Source organism: Hordeum vulgare, chromosome 5H (genome assembly GCF_904849725.1).
Source record: "Hordeum vulgare subsp. vulgare chromosome 5H, MorexV3_pseudomolecules_assembly, whole genome shotgun sequence".
In the NCBI taxonomy this organism is placed as follows: Eukaryota; Viridiplantae; Streptophyta; class Magnoliopsida; order Poales; family Poaceae; genus Hordeum; species Hordeum vulgare.
The window spans coordinates 543601525-543617235 of NC_058522.1; the positions used below are offsets into that span (position 1 = coordinate 543601525).

Consider the following 15711-nt stretch of genomic DNA (forward strand, 5'->3'; position numbering starts at 1 on the left):
TAGCATGGAGTTTCTTCATGCGCTTTACACCAATATGACCCAAGCGGCAGTGCCACAAAAATATGGCGCTATCATTGTTTACTCTAACTCTTTTGGTCTCAATGTTATGTATATGCGTATCGCTATCGAGATTCAATATGAACAATCCTCTCACATTCGGTGCATGACCATAAAAGATGTTACTCATAGAAATAGAACAACCATTATTCTCAGACTTAAAAGAGTAACCGTCTCGCAATAAACAAGATCCAGATATAATGTTCATGCTCAACGCAGGCACTAAATAACAATGATTTAAGTTCATCACTAATCCCGATGGTAGTTGAAGTGACATGGTGCCGACGGCGATTGCATCAACCTTGGAACCGTTTCCTACGCGCATCGTCACTTCGTCTTTCGCCAGCCTCCGTCTATTCCGCAGTTCCTGCTTCAAGTTGCAAATGTGAGCAACAGAACCGGTATCGAATACCCAGGCACTACTATGAGAGCTGGTTAAGTACACATCAATAACATGTATATCAAATATACCTGATCTTTCTTTGCCCGCCTTCTTATCTGCCAGATACTTGGGGCAATTGCGCTTCCAGTGACCCATACCCTTGCAATAGAAGCACTCTGTTTCAGGCTTAGGTCCAGCCTTGGGTTTCTTCGGCGGATTGGCAACAGGCTTGCCGCTCTTCTTCGAATTGCCCTTCTTGCCTTTGCCGTTTCTTTTGAAACTAGTGGTCTTGCTCACCATCAACACTTGATGTTCTTTACGGAGTTCAGACTCTGCGACTTTCAGCATCGCAAACAACTCGCCGGGAGACTTGTTCATCCCTTGCATGTTGTAGTTCAACACGAAGCTTTTATAGCTTGGCGGCAGTGATTGGAGGAATCTGTCAGTGATAGCTTCTTGCGGGAGTTCAATCCCCAGTTCAGCTAGACGGTTTGAGTACCCAGACATTTTGAGCACATGTTCACTGACAGACGAGTTTTCCTCCATCTTGTAAGCATAGAATTTATTGGAGGTCTCATACCTCTCGATCCGGGCGTTCTTCTGAAAGATGAACTTCAACTCCTGGAACATCTCAAATGCTCCATGACGCTCAAAGCGATGTTGAAGTCCCGGTTCTAAGCCATACAAGACTGCACATTGAACTATTGAGTAGTCCTCCTTACGCGCTAACCAAGCGTTCTTAACATCCTGATCAGCCGTAGCGGGTGGTTCATCTCCTAGCGCAGCATTAAGGACATAATCCTTCTTTCCAGCTTGTAAGATTAGCTTAAGATTACGAGCCCAGTCTACAAAGTTGCTTCCATCATCTTTCAACTTAGCTTTCTCTAGGAACGTATTAAAATTGAGGATGACACTTGCGTGAGCCATGATCTACAACACAAATATATTCAAAGTGGACTTAGACTATGTTCAAGATAATTAGAGTTCAACTTAATCAAATTACATGCTAAACTCCCACTCAAAAAGTACATCTCTCTAGTCATTTGAGTGGTTCATGATCCACCTACACTATCCCAAGTCCGATCATCACGTGAGTCGGGAGTAGTTTCAGTGGTAAGCATCCCTATGCTAATCATATCATCTATATGATTCATGATCGACCTTTCGGTCTCATGTGTTCCGAGGCCATGTCTGCACATGCTAGGCTCGTCAAGCTTAACCCGAGTGTTCCGCGTGCGCAACTGTTTTGCACCCGTTGTATGTGAACGTTGAGTCTATCACACCCGATCATCACGTGGTGTCTCGAAACGACGAACTGTAGCAACGGTGCACAGTCGGGGAGAACACAATTTCGTCTTGAAATTTTAGTGAGAGATCACCTCATAATGCTACCGTCGTTCTAAGCAAAATAAGGTGCATAAAAGGATTAACATCACATGCAATTCATAAGTGACATGATATGGCCATCGTCACGTGCTTCTTGATCTCCATCACCAAAGCACCGGCACGATCTTCTTGTCACCGGCGCCACACCATGATCTCCATCATCATGATCTCCATCAACGTGTCGCCATCGGGGTTGTCGTGCTACTTATGCTATCACTACTAAAGCTACATCCTAGCAAAATAGTAAACGCATCTGCAAGCACATATGTTAGTATAAAGACAACCCTATGGCTCCTGCCGGTTGCCGTACCATCGACGTGCAAGTCGATATTTCTATTACAACATGATCATCTCATACATCCAATATATCACATCACATCATTGGCCATATCACATCACAATCATACCCTGCAAAAACAAGTTAGACGTCCTCTAATTTTGTTCTTGCATGTTTTACGTGGTGACCAAGGGTAACTAGTAGGATCGCATCTTACTTACGCAAACACCACAACGGAGATATATGAGTTGCTATTTAACCTCATCCAAGGACCTCCTCGGTCAAATCCGATTCAACTAAAGTTGGAGAAACCGTCACTTGCCAGTCATCTTTGAGCAAAGGGGGTTACTCGTAACGATGAAACCAGTCTCTCGTAAGCGTACGAGTAATGTCGGTCCAAGCCGCTTCAATCCAACAATACCGCGGAATCAAGAAAAGACTAAGGAGGGCAGCAAAACGCACATCACCGCCCACAAAACCTTTTGTGTTCTACTCGAGAAGACATCTACGCATGAACCTAGCTCATGATGCCACTGTTGGGGAACGTCGCATGGGAAACAAAAATTTTCCTACGCGCACGAAGACCTATCATGGTGATGTCCATCTACGAGAGGGGATGAGTGTTCTACGTACCCTTGTAGATCGTACAGCAGAAGCGTTAGAGAACGCGGTTGATGTAGTGGAACGTCCTCACGTCCCTCGATCCGCCCCGCGAACAATCCCGCGATCAATCCCACGATCTAGTACCGAACGGACGGCACCTCCGCGTTCAGCACACGTACAGCTCGACGATGATCTCGGCCTTCTTGATCCAGCAAGAGAGACGGAGAGGTAGAAGAGTTCTCCGGCAGCGTGACGGCGCTCCGGAGGTTGGTGATGATCTTGTCTCAGCAGGGCTCCGCCCGAGCTCCGCAGAAACGCGATCTAGAGGAAAAACTATGGAGGTATGTGGTCGGGCAGCCGTGAGAAAGTCGTCTCAAATCTGCCCTAAAAGCCCCATATATATAGGAGGAGGGAGGGGGACCTTGCCTTGGGGTCCAAGGGAACCCCAAGGGGTCGGCCGAGCCAGGGGGGAGGACTCTCCCCCCCCCCAAACCGAGTCCTACTTGGTTTGGTGGGAGGGAGTCCTTCCCCCTTCCCACTTCTTCCTCTTTTTTTTTTCTTCCTTTGATTTTTCTTCCTTGGCGCATAGGATTTGGTGGGCTGTCCCACCAGCCCACTAAGGGCTGGTGTGACCCCCACAAATACCTATGGGCTTCCCCGGAGTGGGTTGCCCCCCTCCGGTGAACTCCCGGAACCCATTCGTCATTCCCGGTACATTCCCGGCAACTCCGAAAACCTTCCGGTAATCAAATGAGGTCATCCTATATATCAATCTTCGTTTCCGGACCATTCCGGAAACCCTCGTGACGTCCGTGATCTCATCCGGGACTCCGAACAACATTCGGTAACCAACCATATAACTCAAATACGCATAAAACAACGTCGAACCTTAAGTGTGCAGACCCTGCGGGTTCGAGAACTATGTAGACATGACCCGAGAGACTCCTCGGTCAATATCCAATAGCGGGACCTGGATGCCCATATTGGATCCTACATATTCTACGAAGATCTTATCGTTTGAACCTCAGTGCCAAGGATTCGTATAATCCCGTATGTCATTCCCTTTGTCCTTCGGTATGTTACTTGCCCGAGATTCGATCGTCAGTATCCGCATACCTATTTCAATCTCGTTTACTGGCAAGTCTCTTTACTCGTTCCGTAATACAAGATCCCGCAACTTACACTAAGTTACATTGCTTGCAAGGCTTATGTGTGATGTTGTATTACCGAGTGGGCCCCGAGATACCTTTCCGTCACACGGAGTGACAAATCCCAGTCTTGATCCATACTAACTCAACTAACACCTTCGGAGATACCTGTAGAGCATCTTTATAGTCACCCAGTTACGTTGCGACGTTTGATACACACAAAGCATTCCTCCGGTGTCAGTGAGTTATATGATCTCATGGTCATAGGAATAAATACTTGACACGCAGAAAACAGTAGCAACAAAATGACACGATCAACATGCTACGTCTATTAGTTTGGGTCTAGTCCATCACGTGATTCTCCCAATGACGTGATCTAGTTATCAAGCAACAACACCTTGTTCATAATCAGAAGACACTGACTATCATCGATCAACTGGCTAGCCAACTAGAGGCATGCTAGGGACGGTGTTTTGTCTATGTATCCACACATGTAAATGAGTCTTCATTCAATACAATTATAGCATGGATAATAAACTATTACCTTGATACAAGAATTATAATAATAACTATACATTTATTATTGCCTCTAGGGCATAATTCCAACACGCACCACAGCGAGCCGTAGACTTCTTCCACGCCTACACTCGGTTCGGGACCTCCTCCAGCCGAGTCATCAACCCTTCCATCTCTTGCCGAGACTCGTCTTCGGGCCACAGATCCTTGTCGATTCGGCCGACGACCTCTCTCAGTCGACCGATGAAAGGTCCCACTTTGCCTAGGCGAATGTGCGCTCGGAGCATGTCTCGATTGGCGTCCTCGCCGAGTGGAACGTTTGGAAGAACCGACCGCTCAACGTCAGCTGCTTCAGCCTCAGCGTCCATGCAAAAATCTGCAAAGACAAGACGAGCAAAAAGTAAGCGCACAATGAAATAAACAGTCAAGAAGCACTCGGAAAAACAGAACTTACCACCGAGAAGCGCAATCATCTTCCTTGCCCAGTCACTGACGTACTTCTCCTGTGCTATGTACCGCATGTTCATCACCTGCATCTGTCCCATCCGCTCGGTTCTTTGTTTCCCTATTTTCTCCATTTCGGCCACCAATGCCTTGTTTGCCTCACGGGACTCCTCCAAGGACTTCTCTCGTTCAGCCAGAACACCCTTCATACCAGCCAAGGCAAGCATTGCTGCATCTAGTTCCGCAGCAAACTGAATCTTTTCAGCCTTCAGAGTGTCGTATGCTGATCCCATCTTGCAAGTCTTCTGCAAGTCAACGCCAAGAGACGATCAGACAAATTCAACAAGGACAACAATAAAAACTCGAAGTTCTTCAGACCCCTGTAGACGCAAGCAGTCGACAGCAGTCTCGGGGACTACACCCAGTGGGTTCACTGAGAGTGACCCCACTGGCATGAACCTCAAACATGTCCGCCCTATTGAGATGCATAACAAAAAACAAGCCTATGAGGCTACTACTACCCGACCTGAGTAAAATTACTCTCGGGGACTAATCCAGTAGGTGCACTCGGAGTGCCCCCACCGGTAACATTCGAACAGATTAGTTTTGATCTGATCAACTTAAAGAAAATGTATATAAAGACAACTGCCGGTGCAAGCACTCGACAGAAGTCTCGGGGACTACACCCACTGGGTTCACTAAGAGTGAACCCACTGCAAAATAATCATCCTGCATCCGAGTATATTGCTTAAACACCCGGTGGGTTACAAGGGGAAAGAAAATACTTACTAGCCCACTTACTCGGATATCGTCCCGGAGTTCCAAGCTTCGCTTGTACACAGACGTGATGGAGTCGTACGCTCTCTTGGCATCACCCACCATCAACTCCGCCTGCACCATGGCCCCCTTGGCAGCTCCCACCTGATCTTCCGGAAGGCGCCGGGCGTCGAACTGGACGGTCGACGGACCTGGCACCACAAGAGACTCTTTGGGCATCCCAAGTTCTGCTCCAGTCGGTTCAGCAACAATGAGCGCCGTGTCAGTCGACGGCATCGTCTCGGTTGGCGGCGCGTCCATGGAGGGAGTAGTAACAGACGGAACAACCTCAAGGACAGGTGCCGCAGCTTGCTCGGACCTCTTCCGATCGTCCTCCTCCACATGGATCACCTCTGAAGGAAGCTCGACCAAACGACGTGAGACCACAGGAAAAAGGACAAGACCAACGATAGAATTCGTGAAACAATAATGTAAGCTCTCGGAGTCACCACGACGTACCTTGCTGGGATGTGACAACGTTGTCCGTATCCATGGGATCGTCCCCCTGGCGTGGCAGAGATGTGGCGGAGGTGGCAGCTCTGTCAAGTAAAATTCACTCGACCGATAAGCATGAGTTCAATCAAATACTGGAAGAAGATAGGAGAACAATACACTTACGCTGAGGCGACGGGAACGGTGATCCTCATCCGCGGCAAAGCCTTCCGAGGCTTGGATCCACTCGGTTTGGCCACCTTAGAGGGCTGGCCCGCGGGCTCAGCAGCAGAGTCCCTGGTCCTCTTTGTGCCCCGAGCACTCGGAACCACGTGAGAAGCTGGCAAGGCACTCGGAACCACAAGAGGAGCTGGCGGGGCACTCGAGGCCGCTGGAGGAGCCGACGGAGCCACGGGTTCGTGGCGGCGTTTAGTTCGAGGCTCTGGTGGTGGGGGTGGCGAGTTCTGTTCCTCATCTTCCCCCTCTTCTTCTTCGGACTCCTCCTCCGTCTCCCCATTGTCGGAGACGTACTCGACGCTCTCCACGCTGCCCTCCTGGCTGCCTTCCTCTTCCTCAGCCGGATTCCCGTTTGAGACGGGAGAAAACCAGTTGGTCCACGCCTGCACGAGATACAGTTGACAACATCAGACGTCAGACAGTGATACAAGAAAAAGCGATAAATCTAAGACAATTGTGTGCACTCGACAAGTTATACTCACCTCATTCGGAGGAGGGTTGTCCGCACGGAAGGGCTTCACTCGTCGGGCTCCTCTGGGGTTATCGCAGGCGCTTGTGATGTTGCGAACCCACGACGTCACAAGCTCCCCGGTCACGCACTCGGGGTTAGTCCGAGTGGAGTCCTCAGGCCCCGTGTAGTGCCACATGGCGTGATGTCGAGCTTGCAAAGGCTGGATACGCCTACCTAGAAAAATCTCCAGCAAGTCTATGCCAGTGACCCCCTTTCGGACGACCTCTACCAACGCATCGACCAGAGGCTGGATCTGGATCTTCTCCATCTTCGTGAGCGCAAGTTGCCTAGGCGGAGCCGGTCGGTATAAGCAAAAAGGTGGCAGTCCGGTTGCGGCATTCGGGCAAGCAACGTCCTGGCAGTAGAACCAAGTCGACTGCCAGTTCCTAACAGATTCGGACAGCTGAAGAGCGGGATAGCTAGTTTTACTTTTCTTTTGGAAGCCTAAGCCTCCGCAGAGCTGGAGGAGGTGAGTTTTGTCGTCCGACTAGCTAAGTCTTTTGATGGTTTGAGATCTAGCAGAGAAGATGTGCTTAAAGAGCCCCCAATGGGGAGGACAGCCGATAAAACACTCGCACAGCACGACGAAGGCAGAGAGATGATCTATTGCGTTGGGAGGAAAATGGTGGAGCTGCGCCCCGAAGTGGTTCATTATACCTCTGAAGAAGGGATGAGGGGGCAGAGAGAAGCCTCGGTGCACGTGACTGAGCAGCAAGACACGCTCCCCCTCCTGGGGCGCCGGCTCCGTCTCGCCCACCGCCGGCAACCTCCATGTCTTGTGCTCGATCATGCCTTGCTCCACCAGCTCCAGCATGTCCTCCTCCGTCACCGTGGAGGGGAGGAAATCCCCCTGGATCCAACCCGCCGGTAGTGCTCGCTGCCGCCCTGAGCAGGAGCCGCCTTCTTCTTCTTCTTCCGCGCCTCGAGCTTGCTCGTCTGCCCCTTTGTCATGGTGGAGGCTGCAGATCCGCAGGAGAGGAGTAGAAGGAAGGAGCTCGGGATGCGCAGGAGGTCACGAGAGAAGCGGGGCAAATGCGTGTTATCAGGCGAGTGCAACGAAAAACCCTCGTTGTAGAGATTTAAATAAGGTTCCGACTGGGTCACTAGCAGGTGGCCCCGAAATCTTATCCCCCGACCGGTCGCTGCGATATTAGTGGAGGAGATGAAGGCGCGGAAATCGAGGTGGCATATACTACTCGATTTCGATGTCGTCATCCCCGCTGAGCGCGCGACAACCGAAATTTGAGGATCCCAGAAAATTCGCCGCTGTCAGTTGACTGGTAACGTCAAAATATTCCACGAAAGCACTCGGTCCCTGATGGTTCGTTTCACAGATACATCCACTCGGATCACTGGTCAAGAAGATAAAATGGATCGAGGCAGACAATGCCAAAGTCGCATCCATACCAGTCGGATCCGTACTCCAGGCATCGCTTCATCGTTCCAACCCCAATCCATTCGGGGACTAATGATGGGGTTATAGTCCTAGGGTAGGGTGATAGGCCTGCCCCATGGGTCCTACCCAAGGACTACCCTTCATAAGGGATAAGGCCCTTAGTCAGTTCCGACTGAATTAAGGACTTCCCATCATCCAGTCGGTGACGAATCCTCCATCATCCAGTCGGAGATGAGCATTCGGAGCGTATCAAACTTACCGACTGGATTTCACTTTGTACATCGTAACCCTCCTGGAGGGCAACGGTCATACGTTTCCACGTACCTTTATTAGCATTTAAGACATACGTTACCTGTAACGTAGGCATTTATTCGCCACTACTCCACCCCTATGCACCGAACCGTTGTGAAGGGAAGCGCACTCTATATAAGCCGCCCTTCCCCACTGGTGCAGGGGTTGGCAATTCACTGTAATGCATATTCCACTCGACAACAAGCTCCCAAGAGGACTGAGACGTAGGGCTTTTACCTCCATCGTAGAGGGGCCTGAACTCGTACAACCTCGCCGTAGCTAAGGCTCTGCAAGTCCTTTCGTACCCTACACATCTACTGTCAGACTTATACCCACGACAAGTCCTCTCATGGATTATACCATGTTTGCACAAAACGAATCAAAATCATCGGAAAAATGCTCTCCATCATGATCAGACCTAAACCGTTTAATTTCCTGATCAAGTTGGTTCTCTGCTTCAACTTTATAGTTTCCGAAGAAGCTTAAAGCCTCATCTTTTGATCTCAGAAGATACAAATAACAATATCTAATTGAGTTATAAATCAATGTCATGAAGTATTTCTTTCCACCTTTTGTCAACACGCCATTCATCTCACAAAGATCAGAATGTAGAAGCTCTGGTGGCGCCAAGTCTCTCGCCTTTGCAGTCTTATGAGACTTGTGAAGTTGCTTAGCTTGCACACACACTTGACACTTGGAGCCCTTGATAGTAGTGAATTTTGGACTTAAACTCACATTGGCTAGCCGCGTCATGCAACCAAAGTTAATATGACAGAGTCATGAACGCCAAATATTAGACTCATTATCGTGACAAACATTATTAATAACTTTAGTGCAAATATCTGACAAAGATAGGCAGAATAAGCCTCCGCACTCATAGCCTTTTCCAACAAATTGTCCATACTTAGAAATTACAACTTTATTGGACTCGAAAACCAGCTTAAAACCATCTCAACACAAACGGGAACTTTTGACGAGATTTTTATTGATAGAGGACACATGATGAACATTCTTCACGCACATGGTCTTTCCAGAAGTAAACTTCAAGTCGACCGTACCGACACCTCTAACGATGGCATATGACCTATTACCCATCAGCAAGGGATAACTCCCTGTGACCTGATAATAATAAAACATGGAGGCATGAGCACAAACATGTATATTTGCACCGGTGTCAATTAACCAATCAGGAGAATGACATACTCAAAGGATGATAGGAAAAATACCGTACTCAGATTCCTTCATATCAGTATTACCATTGACAACATTAGCGGACTTTTGCCGCTCTTCTCAAGTTCGCACTCCTCATAGCGGTTAGAACATCTTGGAGCCTTGTGATTAGGATCACCGCAGACATGGCATAGTCCCTTCGCCTTCTTGTGAGAATTCTTCTTGAAGTTGGTAGAGTGTGATGGCTTGTTATTTACAACAAACTTGCCGTTGCCCTGAGATTTGTTTTTGTTCTTTTGGGGCTTGTTGTGATGGAAGTTCTTCCTGGGTATCACGTGGGCACTAGAAGCTCCCTCAACAACTCGAGCACATATGTATTTTCTCTCGCTTTCTCTTCAACATCAAGAGATCCAATGAGATCCAAAACGGAAAACTCTTGGCTCTTGTGTTTCGGAGAAGGAGCAAAATTGTTCCACGAAGGTGGAAGCTTTGAAATGATGCAACATGTATGAAGTTTTCAAAGTGACAGTCAAACGGTCAAAGGTCAAAAGCATAAGTGGACCAAACGAGCTTGGACATAAGCGAGGGTTTTTTGAATCTAGGGGCAAATCAAACGGGAGTGACACAACTAGGGGCTCAAATGTAATTATCCCTATATAATATCGCGAAGATACCAATTACACCTTGTCTCTGCACCTACAAGATGTCGCAAAAGACATCCAGGATGCACACAACCAAAAAAAAACAAAGGTCCCCATAGTGATCAATTCCCCTCAAAATCCGCACACGAACCACATTTAAATATAACATCCAGAAAACATGAAAGGTCTTCGAAAACAACGCCTCCAAAAAGGAAACAACACATCTGCACTGTCGTTGCCCGATCCAAGATCTTAGGTTTTCACCGTCGAGAAGGCCCAACTCTCAAAATAATTTCGCCACCAAGGCAATTGCAAGGCACAACCAATAAAGGATAGACCTTAGGTTTTCACCTTGAAAGTCTCGGCTCGACACCCGAGGAGCACCACCAAAAATGAATCCTTCCAGTGCTGCCGCCCCCACTGAACACTGCTGCTCCCGAGAGTTATCAAAGACCTAGCTGACTCCTTCACCTCGAAGGCCCCGTCCGTCTAACTGATCATCCGATCTCACTCACCACCTTCTCCATAGTTGTTTACACCATAGAAATTGAGAAGCCGACATGTCACATGGTATCAACAAACAACAGAGCATCGCATCATGCCCGCATGGAACCTTGTAGGTTGAAATGGACGTGCACGACCGAATTCTATCCGATTCAGTATCTTGGGCAAGGTCTCTCAAAGCAGTTCCATAACATGTCAGTGACCAGATCGAGAAAGACCGATCATGTAGGATGTTGCCGTGAGTTACTTATACTTCACGAGTTACTTATAACAATTCACCGTAATAAAACAAAATGCATGATTTTTAGAGGCTCATTTTAAATATGCATATGACAAAAATAAAATAACATTTTGTGTATTATCTTTTTTAATATACGATACGCACACCCATGCAGAAGGTTGCATAATCACGATTTTCACTCGAATGGGAGCTTCGATGGTAGATCACAAATAGTAGAATCTTAACTAGCAGGATTGTGGAAACGTAGATTTTATAAACTAAAATAATTGAATCAAAGGGTTAGTTTGGATCATAAATTATAGAATCGTACAATTAAATCGCAATTCTGACGACCTTGCTTGTCTGTATTTGAGAAAAAAACATCCGTTTAAATGATACAGTTAAAAGCTTTAATAGATTTATGTGGGGGCATAGTCTAAATACTGGACTGATGATTGAACAAATGAGCTTGGCAGTCCAGTTTTCACCTTGGACTGCCGGTCTACCGGTTTGATTGTCTGTTCCATAGCTTAAAAAATATATTTGCAGATGCTACTATTTATAGTAGGGGAGATACATCAAATAAGGGAATTTGTTTCAATTCGACATGAACCGAGACTGTCTAGCTTGGTTATTGGGCCGAGTTTACGACTTTGACCTCTTCCATAAGGAACATGCAAACAAATCCCACCCAAGGTCTGCCTATTGAACGAAAGCTGGAAAGTCCAGAAGAAGCGAAGAAGCCACTACAGATTTTCCTATTCCTCCGGTTTGTAGTCTCTGCCATGCACTATTCCTGTGAGAGGGCCAAGAGGGACAAGCTCAAGGAGATAGCATTGTGTGTGAGAGAGACAATCGAGAGGACTGCGGGGAGGTAATGTATGCCCGAGGATTTTTTTTTCTAGTGAGATCAGGATGCATATGCACTCCAATTACCCAATCACGACAGAGGCCCTAAGAATGCTCATAGTTGATTGACCTTACATGTTCTAAATGATCTAGACTTTTTTGGGGCATCTATGGTTATATATATATATATATATATATATATATATATATATATATATATATATATATATATATATATATATATATATATATATATATATATATATATATATATCCTAAACAAACATTTTTTGTGACAGTGAACCAGATCTGTTACAAAAGTTCACCAGAAGTACAAATCACCCTAAACATGCTACAAAATAAATCAAAGTCGTTGGCCCACCGAACAAACATTGAACAAACATTGTCCAGAACGAGGCACTGAAGGTGCCGCTATCGCTCCTCTCATACTGGAGCCAATCTAACCTTGTCGAGAATAGCCAGAAAGTCTTTGTGCATGTGCCCCTAATAACCAACGCCTCAGAGTCACAATTGTCGCGACCGAACTCTTAAATCGATTTAAAAAACTTGACACGAAATCTCACCGTCGTGGATGCCTGCTGAGAAACCCTTACCACGCCGCCCCGAGAAGCTAGCAGGAGTCTATGCCGAAGGTCCGTCCAATCCGTCCAGATGGACGAACTTTCCTGAGGAAGATCAAAGCACAGAAGGTTGACTTGAAGAAGAAGAGTTTCGTCATCTGTCTGAGCGTTGTTGTCGCAATGTTGAAACACTAACCTATCAACTAGTCAGAGCTGAGGCACAAGGATTTCCCTCCCAGCCACCGGTTGTCAGAGTGGGAGTGACATGTATACGGGAGGCGAATCCAGAGGCTCTCCAGTGAAGATCGACGAGGAAGGTTTTTCCCTAGTTGCCATACAGGAGGGAAAGAAAGACGAACAAAGACATTACAAAAGAAAAAAATTATAATCATAATACATTGGTATTTGTTGAAATGGGCGAAAATTCCTTGTGAAGGTAATACACAATCCCATTCATATAATAAAGTGAAAAGTACAAAACAAAAAAGTACAAGCCACATAGTGATTGACCCGACAAACATGAAAGACAAGGGAACCATGGCTTTATCCCAAAAGACCTCCGGTCAAGAAGGAAAGTTACAATCAAGACCAAATAACCCTCTATGCTTGATACCAACATCTGTTACCCACCCCCGGCACAACGCAGTTACCACCAAAGGAAAAGGGGACAAATCACCTCTTACGTGAGCTTGACGTGGCTCCAACGTGGATCTGTAACTCTGCAGACCTTCAAAGTAGCTCGTCAAAGTGGAAGCCATTGTCGTTGAAAGGATATCCTTGGGGGAGCATCCCACACACACCATCAAACTCTAAATCTGGTAATCCCTTGCGACAAAGTCGAAGGAGGAAACTTGACTGCCAACCTTCAACAACGAACCCACCGTCTTTGAGCTATCGCTGGCATAGACCACTATCGGCGCCCGCTCCTAAACACTCTCCCGTGCTTCGTGCAAACGCCAGAGCAAACAATGTTGGATTGACGGAGCCCGAGGAACACTATTCCACTAGAAGGATTCTGTCGCCCCCACGTGATCCCCGCTCGAATAGTCTTGCACCCAGATCAATCACCAACCATAGAGTAGAACACTGCATTGAAAAATGAGTTGGAACTCCCTTATTCACCGATGTTGTCATCGGAGTTGGAACCAAGATGTAGAGCGACAAAAAACCTAAACTACTAAGACCCTAAACCTACAACTACACATATCCGCATGAAAAAAGTACGGCGACCCTCGAGAACTCGTCAGTGAAGGGGAGCCGCGATAGGGTGGCACTGGAAAATTAGAGTTCGTACTAAGCAAAAAAAAGAAAAATCCACTTTCTTCTTCCACGAGAAGAAAGGAAACGATAGCCCTAAGTGCGTACGTGTGCACCCTAATTCAAGAGGAAAGTAAACGATAGCCCTAACTATGTACGTGTGTCTGCCCTAGTTTTCCTTATACAGGCGACAATGAATCACATTACGCAACGACAATTTACAGGTTTTGTTATTGTACACAAGTACGTACTCATGAACCTTCCTTGTACTAGTATGTTTGTATAATCCTTAACCTTAAGAGCGCACGCTCCTTGCGTGAGTGAGTGCATAAAAAAGGACATATGCCGACGTAGGACGCCCGTCTTTCCTTTGCGTTGAACTGACGCCGCGAGCCGTACGTGTAACGTGTTCGTTGGCCGCTTCGGTCACCGATGCGACTCCTGCTAGGACTATGTTGTGCACCGCGCGCGTCCGGCCGTCACGTTCGCCCGTCATTATAAGGTTCCGCACCCACGCCCAACCCAGCCCATCATCAAATCAAACGCAAACAACCGGCGTCGTGCCCCCTGGCCTCGATCGCACGCAGATCACGCACCTCTCGGACGTGTCGGTGGAGCAATGGCGCACAACGCAGCCGCGGCGACGCCGCAGAAGCGCAAGTACACGGAGACCGAGGAGGAGGAGACGGCCGGCTTGTGCGCCAACGGATGCGGCTTCTTCGGCGCCGCCGCCACCGGCAACTTGTGCTCCAAGTGCTACCGCGACCACGTCTTCGCCGCCGGCGTTGACACCATGGCCACGGCGAGCGTCTTCATCGACCCTGATCGTTCGACCGCGCTTCCTCCGGCGAAGAAGGCCAGGATGACCGTCGCCGTCCCGTCCTCTGAATCTGATGGTGCGGCCGCCTGCTCCGCCGCTGCCGCCGTGGCAGCTGACCCCGCCGTGACGCCCGTGAAGCAGCCGGCGGTGGCGGCTAACCGGTGCGCGGCGTGCCGCAAGAAGGTTGGGCTGCTGGGGTTCCGATGCCGCTGCGAGGGCACCTTCTGCAGCGTGCACCGCCACTCGGAGAAGCACGACTGTGGGTTCGACTTCAAGGCCGCCGGCCAGGAGCAAATAGCCAAGCACAACCCCGTCGTGGTTGCGGACAAGATGAGCGGAAGGATTTGACGCCCACAAGACGGTGAACCGATCAAGCAGTAGTCATGGCGTCTTCGAGGATACAGTCGACCAATCTTCTTTGTATTTGCTAGGTTTTGGAACGTGTAAATATTAGTTAAGGTTTTGGAGATATCGGAATTTTGTACTATTAGCCACTGTGTTTGATTAATTGGAGAGTTATAGTTCATCGACTGATCATAAACTGAGTAACTGACCCGTACACAGTGAAATAGAAAACTGTCTTTTTTGTTGGAGTGGCCCTGACAATAGTAAATAGGGATACGAACGAAGGGGAGAATTTTAACTAGGCGCAACGGATACACTCAGATGTACGAGTTCAGGCACCATTTAAAAGCGGTAATAGCCCTACGACTCGAGCCATGAGACTGATGTTTTCTTATGAGGTATGAAAGATTACAAGGTGTTGAACCCTTGAGCTGGAGCTCTGGAGTGGCTTATATAGGGTATGCCACGACCAATCGAGCTTTATTATAGGGAATCGTTTCCCACCCGCGCGCCGGCCGAACCGACACGCCGGTCGTCCCCTCGCGCGCGCGGGCCCATGTAACATTTTTCCATCCACACGCTTCTCTGATTAGCGGATGCAACATTTTTCGTCTAAATATGTTGCAGCCATCATCATATTTGCTGCAAGCGTTTTTTTACTATTTTTTGTCCTAGTAAAAAAACTGCATATACGTTTGGTTGCAACTTCAGTTCGTCGGATTTTTCGTTACAATCGATGTTTTTTTACTTTTCCTACAACCGTGTTAATTTTTGCTACAACCGGCATCATGTTTTGCTGCAACCGTTCACTAAATAAGTTACATACAC

At 47.7% G+C, this 15711-nt stretch overlaps 1 protein-coding gene across 1 annotated transcript; it reads left to right on the forward strand.

The window, feature by feature from the left end:
* Positions 1-14337: 14337 nt before the first annotated feature.
* LOC123399551 (zinc finger A20 and AN1 domain-containing stress-associated protein 7-like) lies at positions 14338-15054 on the forward strand. The gene has a single exon (XM_045093953.1). It carries the CDS (start codon positions 14338-14340, stop codon positions 14884-14886), a length of 549 nt encoding a protein of 182 aa, XP_044949888.1. The 3' UTR covers positions 14887-15054.
* Positions 15055-15711: the final 657 nt, after the last annotated feature.